Raw genomic sequence first — 13367 nt, forward strand, 5'->3', positions numbered from 1 at the left:
TATGTTTTTACAAATACCTGACACTTTTGACATATTGCCTAGTCACATCAGTTAATCTTTATCCAGCCCAGCTCTGGGCGACGGTGTAGCCCAATTGGGTTGCTTCTATGTCTGCAAAAGTCTTGCCCGTCAATTTCTACACACTGCCAGAGGCAATACTGAGGGGCATTTTTACAAGACATTAAATATCCACAAGTTTTCTTTAGTGTTTTAAATATCTGGTGTTTGAAAAAAGTGGTAAATTTATGACAAAGGCGTCATAATTTGATGAGAAAAAAATGTAAATTTACGACAAAACAAGTTCACAAGAGAAGAAATTGTAATTTTAATGAGAACAAAATATATACATTTGCATCAGGTAATCTTTATTCAGCCCATCTTTAGATGATATCTAGCCTGGGTTGCCTCTACATGCTGCCGGAGGCAATACTGAGGTTGTTTTTTAACTGTTTGATTGGCTCAGTTTATGTCTAACTGTTAACTCTCATAGGCCAAAAAAAAAACAAAAAATAAAAATAATAATAATAATGGTAAAAGTGTTTAAAACTAGTCATTAGACTCAAATCTTAATTCACCCTAGACCAGGGGTCACCAATCTTTTTGAAACTGAGAGCTACTTCAAGGTTACTTAGTACTACGAAGTGCTACTTGTTTGATACATTAGACCAGGGGTCGGCAACCCAAAATGTTCAAAGAGCCATATTGGACCAAAAAAACAAAAAAACAAAAAAAAAAAAAGAAATTTATCTGGCGCCGCAAAAAATTAAAAGCCTTATATAAGCCTTATATGAAGGCAACACAGCTGTAAGTGTACATCTTACACTTACAGCTGTGTTATACACTGTGTATAAAAAACTATAGTGTGTTGAATTTATGAAATCAATGAACTGCTGCAGAGAACACAGAATTTTATTTCTGCATGTAACAAAAACATTTTGAACTTGAAAAAAAAGACACAAGGTTGATGCTTACTTTCACAAAATATTTGAGGAAATAAAAATCCAAACTTAAATTATCCACCCGCAGCGAACTAAAAATGCCGTCTGCTGCTGTGTTAATAACTTCATGTACTGCAGCGTCATATATATATATATATATATATATATATATATATATATACTGTATATACTGTATATATAGTATATGGAAAATAATGGCCAATAAAAATATATTTTTTCCTGGTTAATGTGATTTTTGCTTCTGAACCTCAGTGCACAGCGTCTGCACATCAGGGCTGTAAGACATCACCTTCATCTTCACTGTAAGCTGACGTCTGTGAGGCGTGAGCGATGTCTGTTTTTAATATAGTTCATGTGGGAGAAGATCTGCTTACATACAGTATGTATGTAGATCCGAAGATTGCCAAATGCATACCTTTTCATGTTCATGTAAGTGTCAAGGACGACATTCCATGGTTCGAACACTGGTTTGTCCGGTAAATCCATGATTTACCTACCAGGGGTTGATAAGCTCAATAAATCACGCTGGTGGTGTAGGTGCAGGATAAATCCGCGCTGCTAGATATGTGCCGGGTGTCGCACATCGGCAGATGTAACGCATATTTTGAGCGACAAAAAACATGTTACAAGATTATCATAATCTTCAAATTTAGAATTATATTTAAAAAGAACAAACTAAAATAAAAAAATAAATTTTAATTAAATACTCTTTAAATACTCTCATTATTTATAAGTCACAAGGAGCCACAACAGAAGGATGAAAGAGCCACATGCGGCTCTGGAGCCGTGGGTTGCCGACCCCTGCACTAGACACTCTTCTTACCATCGTTATTGAACCCAGGAACGAGCAATGCCATGGCTGAAAATAAACGCAAAGAAAATAGAGGTAATGAGGATTAACAAGAAAAACCACAATCCCATTAAACTTCAAGACGCCAACCTCAGCGACGTGGATTTGTGAAGTTTGTGTACCTGGGAAGTGTCGTCAGCGAGCATGAAGGAACAGATGAGGACATCAATAAAGCCAGGAATGCATTCAACACTCTGGAACGCTACGGATCTGTCAAAAAGGGAACAAGATCCACATCTTCAACGCTAACGTTAAAGCTAACGTACTGCGCATCAGATGGCCAGAAAAGATTGCAAATACCACGCTATGGGGAAGAACAAAGCAGCTGCCAATAGACAAAGAAACACACAAAAGGGAACAGGGCTGGATAGGACACACTCCGCAAGGATCCAGAAAACATTGCAAAGCAGGCCCTACAATGGAATCCGCAATCAAGAGGAAGGTGGGGAGGCCCAAACTGACCTGGCTGAAATGAAGACAATGGGGTGGACGAGTCTACTGGAGGAGCGTTGCCGAGGCCCTATGCTCCCACGAAGACCAAGAGGATTACCTAACTAACTAACTTGTTGACTAGTTCTATTTTTAGAACATACCCCGCGGGCACCTTAGGAAGTCCACAGGGGCTACCAGGTGACCCCGGGCATCATGTTGGTGACCCCTGCCCTAGACATAAAAAAAAAAATCTGGAACTTTTGTGGTTCACATTCACAGCTTCGCATCCCAGTGGCGTAAAGACATTGTTGATTTGCAGTATTGCAGTGTCGTAACAGCAAAACGATTCAATGTGGTTTCATCTCGTACTAATAAATGTAAATCGTACATAAAAAGTAAGAAATGTAGGTAAATCAAATGTTGTCTTTTGTCGTCTGAGCGTCAAGTCATGTCCACAGTGCATAGTGGGCTTTTGAGTGATCTGTATTCCTGTTAGTTAAACATCACAGTCAAAGGACGGGGGACAGTTTTTTTTTTTCTTTGACCGCCTGGAATTAGTTGTAAATACATCAGCTTTGACAAAACCACATGAAAAAAATGTTATATTGCTCTTTTTTTTTCAAAATTTACTTGTTTCCTCTGATGGAGTGATGCTGTACAACCTTTTTTTGACTTTTTTTCACTGTCCTGTTCAGTAATACAGCACAGTGACAGCAGGGGGTGATAGTGTGATAGTTCTGCATTGAATGTTGTTGCATTCAAACAGGTAAGGCCTAAAATCTGACACCTGCGTGCTAATTATAGCTAACTGCACAGTTAGCTATAATTAGTTCCAAATGGAACTTTAAAAGCCACGTGGTTAGGACTCTGGTTCTGTACTGCGTCGGTTGTTACTAAGCTGAAGTCCGGTTCTCTCGTCGCACAACCCAGGCTCCCTGTCGGGAACATCAATGTCCTGTTAGCATCTCTGCGGTATTGCCAAACCCTTCATTTAAAAGTGCTGTAGAAAAACTCTTAGCAGTTAGCAGTTCTTGTTTTAGCCACTCATCAGTGTAAATGTATTTAACACAATTATTTATTTATGGCAAATCTTTCAGACAAAAAAAAAAAAACCTAAATATCTCCTCTGCATGTTTTTAGTTCCGAAACTAGATTTGATGCATATTTTTGTAATGTTAGCGTTTCAGAATATCGTAAAAAAAAAAAAAAAGAAGGATCATCAGCGATTCCAGTGACGGAAAACAGCCAATGAGGAATTTCTGTTTTTTTATCTATGAGCTTGTATCTAAGCAGCCCTTAATTAACCATCCAGTTTAACTTTAGCTGTGATCACTGATGAACCTCCATCACAAGTAATTCGCTCACAGTTGTCGTTAAGTGAGAACACAGATATAAAGACTGATAACATTTACAAACTTTTACATATGAGTCAAGACAACTGCTTAAATCCATGCACTTCATGCATAGATGATGGTCAACCTCTGGGGCGTGGTGACTGAGAGAGTTTAAGACTTTTTTTTTTTTTAATATGCTCCAGTCAGGAGCCTGTGCGTCAGCCAGTGCATCAGGCTGGAGCGACATCCACATGGTTGTATTGCATCTCCCTGTTTCCTGTCCAGCTATTTTAATTCTTCAAAGTGATTTCGGAACAATTTTGCACCACAAAAGAATATTCTCCGTGACTCTGCACATCATTCAGAAAGGCGTTCCTTTGAACAGATGCTGTTGAAAACGCAACATATTTTGCTTTAGTCATTTATAATAAACCTCATACAGTAATACACCGACAGGACTGGACACAGTCCATGTTGCTCTCTATAGCTGCCACTATAGTGAAAACTGCTCATATTTACACATGGTGAATATATTTATTACAAAGAATGATATCTTAAACACCCGACCTCACACCACTGTGGCATCACACCGCCGCTCCACTTGTCCTTATGATTATTTTTACCGTTTCTTTCCACACACCTCGTTCACCCATGTGTGACTGGAGTAATACTGTGATCAGTTGTGTGATTGTCTGTAGTATTACCTCTGTGGTTTTTGTTTCCAACATTACCTCCCAAGTGATTTTCTGGTAGTGGTCAAGACTAAACAACAAAAAGCTCCTATTTCATCCCACTTCGCAGCACCTGATTGGCTGCGATGAGCATGACGCTGATGATGAAGGCGATAGCGAAGGCGATAGCGAAGGCGCATAAGGGTTTTGAGGACGCAAGTTTGCTTGACCTGCTGAGTTGGGCTAGAACCTAGAGCAGAAAAGGGAGGGAAAAAAACATCAATATGTAACAAGTAGATGACTGACAACACAAAGACTTCCATCTGAGAATCTCATAACAATAATGACAGGGATGACCACACACTACAGTGTCTTGTGTTTTCATGGTGTGTTAATAGTTAAGATCAAAATGACAGTCAGGGTTTATAATCAACAAATTTTCTCACACCTCAGGTGTCACGGTGAGCCAACAACATGACAGAAAGCAGGCAGGACCCAAATGCAGGACTGGTGCAGGTATATTTCAAAAATCAAAATTCACAAAAATCACTTCCAAAGACCAGGACAGAAGCATACGCAGAGCTGAGAACAGGAACAGAGCTGAGCACAGCAACAGACTTGACCAGGAACAGGTACAACATCGACCAAATACAAGACAACACACAATGATCCCACCAGGCCAGAGTGAGGGAGAGAGTTACTGTATATATACAGAGACACAGGTGAGTGTGATAACACAGATTACCCCACGCAGCAGATAGCAGGAACAGGAAACAGACAGACCTGACATCAGGACCATATTTAAAGAAAAACACAACTCCAGGAAAAGTTAGCACACCTGAAGACTTTTGGATAATTCGATTTTTAAACCATTGTTTCCCAGAGTTTTTTTTTTTTTTTTTTTTTTTTTTTGGGGGGTCTTGCATCATGTTTCCCAGGAGTTTAAGAATAATGTCTATTGATTTGGGTCGCAAAGGTTTGTGACTTTTAAAATATGGGTCCTCAGAATTTTTAAACCTAGTCTAAGTTATGGGCCTAACAGGATCAGCATCGAGTACTGGTGATGATTTAACCAGAAATTAAGTATTTGAACAGACTGCACTATATGTTTTCCTCATTAAAATAAATAATAAATTAAATTAGAAAAATTTACAACAAGCAAAATGAAGATATTGTTACGCGTAAAATGTAAGATGTAACTGTTGTTTACGCTAACGAGTTACCCACTACACAATTGTTACACATGCAGTATTTGACTTATCAAGTACACATCAGTACAGACTTTAGGATAACAATACATATGTGAAACTCTGGTGGGCCGCAGAAAATGACATGCAGTGCCGGATTGGGCACACAGTTTGAGACATGAACTATGCAGGTTTGCACACAGTGCACCAGTATGTACAAGCTCCCAGCCGGACAGTGGTTGAAATGAATTCTCCTGCTGTATAAAAAAACAGTCATGTGATTATAACAGAGAGAGTTCTTCCTTACTGTCTATATCCACCTGACAGTCTTCAGGGTTCTCTATGTGGTTCTCCTCCGTCATGATGATGTTCTCGATGTCCTTCAGGGAGAGGTGGTCACAGAACGTGTCGTACAGAAGCCTCTTCAGTTCCTCCACTGTCAACTTCTGCATGTCACACTGCAGACAGACGCGGAATCGAACATGAGCTCGGACACAGGCCACCAGACAAACAGACAAACGTACAGTAATTTTTCTGCTCTACGATCTTCTGTCTTCTCTAATTAGGAGAAAATGAACTGAATAACGAGCACCTTCCAGAAGACAGAGTCAAAGTCAGTGCCGTTGAACTTATCTGGTAATCCTGCTGCCGTCAGCTTGGGACCAAGAAGAGTCACAAACTCTTCAAAGTCCACCTGGCCATCGCCTGTGAAGAAAGGAGAAAGTCAGCTAGTTAGCTAGCTATTTAGCTATATTACTGTAACCTGTTACTGAATTTTCCTTACCGTCCATGTCCAGTCTCTGGATGATAACTTCCAGCTCCACCTCGTTTGGCATGTAGCCCAGGGAGCGCATGGCCATCCCCAATTCCTGCTTTGAAATGAAGCCATTCCCATCACGTTCGAAGACTTTGAAGGCCTTGCGGATTTCTACAGAGAAGGTAGAATAGAATAGAATACAACAGATCAGTGGTTCTCAAACTTTTTATACTCTGTACCACCTGAGAAAACATTGAGCTCTGAGTACCACCATGATGACTAACATTAGAATTCCCCTGCTCGTTCCACGTTCAACTTGCAAGTGATCCCATGATTCCATGCTACAGTACCTGTGCTTACGTGAGCAACAGACTTGCATTGCAGCAAAAAAAACAAGAAAATAAATAAAAAGACCAGACATCCTTTTTCATAATCTAACAAGTAGCTACACATTTTTTCTAAATGTTGAAATAATTGTGCATGGTATGTTTCAGATTTATTTAATTGAAAATGTAAATGAGAAAATATGAATTTTCCCCACGTACCACTAGAGAGCGCAGTGGTACGCGTCTCCACAGAGAACTACTGAAATAGAATAGATTTTTATTTCGAAAAGAACCCAAAAGAATCCATCTTTTCTTTTTTGACCACAGTGTGTCACTAAAATTTAATTTAGACATCAAGAAACTATAATTATCTGCATAAAAGTAGCAAAATATGTAGCCTTAAATCTATGGACCAATCAAAACCGGCTTCTGTGAAAATGCTGAAACCTCATGTCTGTTTCGTGTGGAAACCTGTTGTTATCGCCTCCATGTTGACAGTTACCAATCGTTCTCCTCCCTGCTGTCATAAAAAACAAAAACAAAAAAACAATTAACTTCTTTAAAATGAACCAGTGCACAGATGGAGACACACCGCACACTTGTACAGCAGCAGCTAAAAGACAACTGCGACAACAGGACTCATTAAATCACTTGATCCACAGCCTCCGTCTCAAACAATGGCAAACCTTTAAGCGGTTAATTCCTCTGTTCGGCCACGATGCAGATTTCCCATCATTCTTTGCGTGTTTACTCTTCACAGGGGAGTGAAATCCTTCATTTGCATGCAGGAACTTCATGTGTTTAAGGGAAAAAAGGAGCGTAGGATGAATGTTAGCATGAGGCTGATGCACAGTGTCGGTTTGTCATACAGCAACATGACACATGATATTTTACAACTAGAACAAGTCCACAGAAAGACCATGAAATATCATGTAACCAGTGAGGGAGAAGACAATGCATTGTAGAGATTATTATAAATCATGGGAGCCTAACCCGGCTTTGGTAATATAGACCAGCATTGACCAAATATATTCGGAGGGACAGATTTTTTCTGGACATACACCTTGGGAGCCTTTATCATTAAGATTTGACATTAATTTTGGAAATCCATTCATGGGCCAGATTTGGCCCGCTGGCCGCCACTTTATGATCACTGATTTAAAGGTGATTTCAGACTCTGATACTAACAGAATAATCTAAAAACAAAATATTAACCAATCCTTAATGGCCCTTTAACAATGATTGGCTGGTACTGATGATCGGTTCTTGGTACAAAATGCTGTTAAAAACATCACACAATATCGAGTGGCTTTCTAATGGAACATCACAGGTTGTAGTCATAGTTCTGAAGTGTGATACAACACGACGTCGCGACATCCTCGACCTGTGATACCAGCAACTCTGGATCAAATCCCAGCAAAGCCCACGGTGTTTCCAGTGTGAATTGCTTTATGATGATTTAGTGCGACAAGTGGCCAAGCCCCGGGCCGAATTCCACAGCTGATGCTCTGTGACAAATACATTCACTGGAAAATAAAAAAAAACATCAGCGGTGGCAAGAAAACAGCTTGTTTTGTTCAGTGTACAATGTCAACATCAGAGGTTTTAGAAAAGGGTTGTTTACGAACACTCGCCAAAAGAATCCAACCAGTGTGTCTTCTTTTAAATGTTTTCCCTGATTTCTCCCCTGTGTGTAATTCAGTGATTATAATCCTGGATGTAACTGTCCAACGGTTGTTGTGCTCTGCTAACTGTGTGTTTATCAAGAGTTAAAATGAGCAAAACCTTCCTTTGATGCTGAAGAACTTTTCTTCCCCTAAGGCAGTACTTCTCAAGCAGTGGGGCGAGCCCCCCTAGAGGGGCGTAGTGGAGTGCCAGGGGGGGCGTGAGGGGCATAAGTGTACCACTACTTGAATGATAACAAGCCTCCAGTCACTAAGTGGCAGCAACCCATGCAGTGGTTTGTACAGATAAAAAATATAGGTTATCAGGTTCTCGATAGTATTTCAGTTCGCAGGGGTGTGGGTCGAGAGGGGGGGCATGAAAACATTTCTATCCACAAGGGGGGGCATGACAGAAAATAATTCAGAATCACTGCGTTAAGATTAAGGGTTCTGATGTGAAGTGTTTCAATCACGTCCAGTAAGATTAACAAGCATTGATCTGCTGTATAGTCAGGGATTAGTCAGACAGTTCAAAGACACATTTTCATTTTTAGTAAACAGAACCTGTTCAGACTGGATTATGAAGAGTTGACAGGTTTGAGCTGTGTAATGATTCTTTGTTGAGGATTTTGCAACCCTAAAAAAAAAAAATAATTATAAATCAGAGTGGAAGTGGAAATGAATTTCAGTCCTTAGAGGAAACAGAGAAGCAGATTGTGACCTGGTACAATAACTTCTCTAATGGAAACAGAGCTTGCAGAAATGTTAAGAGTAAAATTAATGAGAGTATATATATATATAAAAGAAATTATTACCACAGATAATGTTTTAGAATTTTTGTTGTCTTACCCTCGGATATTGTGTTCCACAAGTATAGGTCAGAATTTAATTAGATTTGGACAAACGCTGGAGGAAAAAGGAAAACCAAACAATTAATTAGAGATGCTATCTTCTCATTTTATAAAATTATCTAGATCTTGATAAGTTCACCGGGAACATTTTCACAGAGATTGTGTTTAGTTTAAATTATCCCCTGGAGAAATTATGATAGTTAACATTTTCACGGTCAGTGAGCCAACATTCAATGACCAGTAAATCTATTTACCTTGTGATAAAGAAGAAACCACGCTTTTGTTATGTCAACTATTGATCACAAGTGACATACTATACTAATAGTTAGTAAAAAAGCCTTAAAAAAAAACTTCCAAAAATTTCCAAAAATGCACTGACTCGCCTCAAAATATGTAGCTATGCATGTCTCATTATTAAAATCTGTTGTTCTCAGTGAGAAAACGTTTTTTTCGATAATACCTATGCCACTTGAAGGCAGCACACACTGCAAGCTCTTCAGGGCTCGTGGGTAGGACTGAGAGCGCCCGGAGCAACTGAACCAAAAAATCAAGTCACACTGCGGTGCTGATAAAATATATTAAATATTATCGAGGTCATTTGTGATGATATCGTACTTATCAGAATGAGATCATAACTTACGATAATTAGCGGTCACATCCATACTAAGCAAGATATGATCTCCGCTCCCACGTCTTGACTCTGGAGAAACTGGACGTTGTTCCCCGCCTGTCAACAAGTACGTGGAGGTGACAATATGGTAACATCTGTTGATTAAAACATGTGTCACTCTGACAATATATCAATTGATATTTTCTCATTAACACCAACAAAACCTAGCTATCTATAATTAAAAATGTTTCTTCATGTTAGATGTGTAAATGTACTTTTGTGTTACGTTTGAACCGGCTTAAAAAGCTGAATTTTCATTGCTGCTAATTCTGTTAATGTTTTATTATGACTTTTCATTTTAATTACATTTCACTTTATTTCTTCATCAGTATTTGCATGTTTTCTTTTCTTAAAATGAAGGCGCTGATGTTTGTGCTTTTCCCACGCCTCCCTCAGGGAGGCTGGTATATTTTTTGCTGAAAGTATTTGATTTGATGTAAGTGAGGTGCTAGTTGGCCTTCAAAGATGGAGATCCTGTTCTGACACAGGATGAAAAGCCCATGTTTTTTGTAACTCCATTTCTTCATTAAATCAACGACTTATTGCAAAGTTGAAAAATAGTTATAACTTCCAGAACACATTTCTTTTAAGTTACTGATAATAAATTCAGTCAAAATGGAGACTCGCGCTCGTCCTTCATCCCACCTGACAGCTGTAATCACAGAATATATTCCAGACTAACCCGGACCCCACGCTCACAACAGAACCCACTTTGGATGGCTAATAGGATTACAGCAACAGTTAATGTAACAACGATGAGTCTTCGAGACAACTACGTGTGATCGTATTTAACAATAAAAGTCAACTCTCAACCGTTTAGATTATCAAAGAACAATTTAAATGTAGAGTATGTTGCGAAGGGGAGACACATTAATTACATCAAACTTGTCCAATGATTATGAGGATGAGTGATCGATTCCATGGTATCGATATATCGATACGATACAAGTGTAGATCCAGTATCGATTACACTCATAAAGCATCTACTAATACTAAGAAATAAATGAAAAAAGCTTGTTTGTCACTTCCACATCTTTCGCGGTAACTTCTTACATACAGGCTGTCGACAACCCACGGTGGTATCAAATTGAACTGATCCATTCAGTTCAATTTGATACTGACTAGAAGAGAGCAGCAACTCCTTGTGGTCACGTTGACTCAGCATCTTTGGTAACAATTAGACTATTGACATTTGGATCCATTCAGGCTCATCTTTGCCTGTTTGTCAGTCGGCTACAGTACAAGTGTGTGTGAAGTGCCTTTTCATGAGCGTCGGCAGTATGTGCGAAGTAAGATTTATTATTCCTGTATTTTCGCTTCTGAGGCAAGGTCTGAGGCAACTTCTCATTAAGAAGAAGAACAGAGCTCGGACACTTTTTCACCACCAACAACAACAACCGCAGCTACAGTGTTACTGTGGCTACAGATTGACATGAACAAACTGCAAAAAATGAAACCCTGGTCAAATTACTATTCCATATATGAACTAAATCAGACCCATAGAACTATTGACAGCAGAAAATGGCTCCCAGAGAGTTTATTAAGAAAATGCCAACTTTTGTCATAAAATAATCAGTCCCCCAGCGTCAGGATTGTATTTAAATTAAGATGTATTCATTTTCATGATTATTCTAATAGTCTGTGTAAAGAACCACAATGTTATTGTGAAAAATCAGAACAAAGACTTATTACAAAGTCAGGGAAACGTGGAATAATAACAAGGTTTTCTTCAAATACTGAGTTACACTGTACACGACACCCCAACCCCATCCCCCTCCAGGTTGAGAGTTCTCTCACCAAGAACCTAACTCGTCTCTATAGATATGTTTAAAGTACAACTGTTGAAATAACTGTGTCCTTCGTGCGAATACATTTGTGAGATGAATCAAATAATAATAAAAAATTAACGCATTTTAACACACATATATACATATATATGTACAGTATATATACAATCATTATAGTGTCCATTCACTTTGTTGTTTCCATTGACAAACTGTTATTTGCACACATTGTGTGGAAAAAGTTTGAGTTTGACTAAAGCGCCTCAAGCTCCAAATACCACCCCAGTGGCCAGCATGTGTTAGTGAAGGCTTCGATTTCCCGACATCTATCCACGTCACCAAGCGCAGGGACAGAAGTAAGACTACAATTTAAGGAAAATCTCAATGCATTCTGCAAAATGTCGTAAAGACACACAGTGAACTGAAAAGACTAAAATCTGTTAGTGAAATCTAGACTTCTACTTTAACATATTTGTTTTTGACAATTTACCATATCCCTGTGGAACCCCAGGGTTCACCTCCTGGTCAGGATCAGATCCCGGTTAGGGCGGTTGGCGCCTTCCAGTGGACTCACCACCCGCAGGAAGGTTCACGAGGGGTTGGTACGGTGCAGTGTGATTTGGGTGGCGGTCATGGAGACTGCTGCCCCCGCAATCCAATAACGGATAAGCGGACGAAAATGGATGGATGGATAGATGGAATTTTCCATATTTATAATCCCATCATTCATCTTAGTCACAACTACAGTTATGAAACATTAACATCTACCTGTACATTTTTTTGTTTGTTTTTTGTCATATATGATAAATTACAATCACGATTAATCTTAATTAACCAACAGCTACCCTGCGATTAATCAGATAGTAATAAATCTATTGTTTGACAGCCTTTGTTTGAATTTTTTTTTCAGCCATCTCTGGTTTTTGGTCGGTTAATTTTATCATGGCCCTTATATCTGCTCACTCTCCTCAATAATTTCTAAAACTTGCTTTCTGCAGCACTTGATCCCACAGAAGTATGCCCCCGCGACACCCACTGATTCTACAGCAGCAAAACGCTGTGTGCATAATTTCGAGTATTGCCAAGTAGATGCCGGTGCCTTTGAATATCTTCATTTGTATTCAAGTATGTATTTCCAAAGCAATGTAAGTCAGTCCTCCACTTCAGGGCAAAGAAATTAGTCAATGTTTTCCGTTGCAGCTACAGTAGGAGTCGAGGTGCAACATCAAGATAGTTTCAATTTAATTTGCTTATTTTGGAGCCGCTTGTCAAAGAGTTTAAGTCACAGAACAGCCGCAGGAAAAACAAAACAAAAAGTAAAAACAGAAGTTACAGTTGCATGTCAAATTATACCAAAAGTACTTGAATGAACCTTTTTAAACAAATTCTAAAATACTTTTTAGTAAGTTAGATGGATGAATAGATAGATAGATAGATAGATAGATAGATAGACAGATAGATAGATAGATAGATAGATAGATAGATAGATAGATAGATAGATAGATAGATAGATAGATAGATAGATAGATAGATAGATAGATAGATTCATTAGCTTCATTAGCACAGCATCTTATACAATACTTGCAGTACTGAGAGTCTGTATTTATAAATGTATGTGTAGTTAAATAATAATAATAATAATAATAATAATAATAATGTATGAATGAATGAATAAATGTTGGTGCTATAGAAGCAACAAACTTTGACTTTGAATCCTGAAGAGACACCCTTTTCAGAGTTCACTTGGTGGCAATAAATAACGATAGTTAAAAAAAAAATTAAACTACTAATTCCTACTGGGACCAGAAGCATTTCCTTAGCAACATCACACACAAAAAAAGATGTCAAGGGAAAACACCACATGGATACATCACTTGGAATC

General features: G+C 38.7%; 1 protein-coding gene across 1 annotated transcript in view; it reads right to left on the reverse strand.

Moving 5' to 3' along the window:
• Positions 1-4355: 4355 nt before the first annotated feature.
• LOC103396871 (calcium-binding protein 7-like) overlaps positions 4356-13367 on the reverse strand; it is an 11230-nt gene continuing 2218 nt past the window's right edge. The window contains exons 2-5 of the mRNA XM_025052902.1: positions 6218-6361; positions 6026-6138; positions 5754-5891; positions 4356-4496 (exon numbers count right to left, since the gene is read on the reverse strand). Of these exons, the coding sequence (XP_024908670.1) occupies positions 4356-4496; positions 5754-5891; positions 6026-6138; positions 6218-6361 (536 nt within the window). The remainder of the gene's footprint in view (positions 4497-5753; positions 5892-6025; positions 6139-6217; positions 6362-13367) is intronic.

Source organism: Cynoglossus semilaevis, chromosome W, assembly GCF_000523025.1.
Source record: "Cynoglossus semilaevis isolate Cse_v1.0 chromosome W, Cse_v1.0, whole genome shotgun sequence".
NCBI classification, from domain to species: domain Eukaryota; kingdom Metazoa; phylum Chordata; class Actinopteri; order Pleuronectiformes; family Cynoglossidae; genus Cynoglossus; species Cynoglossus semilaevis.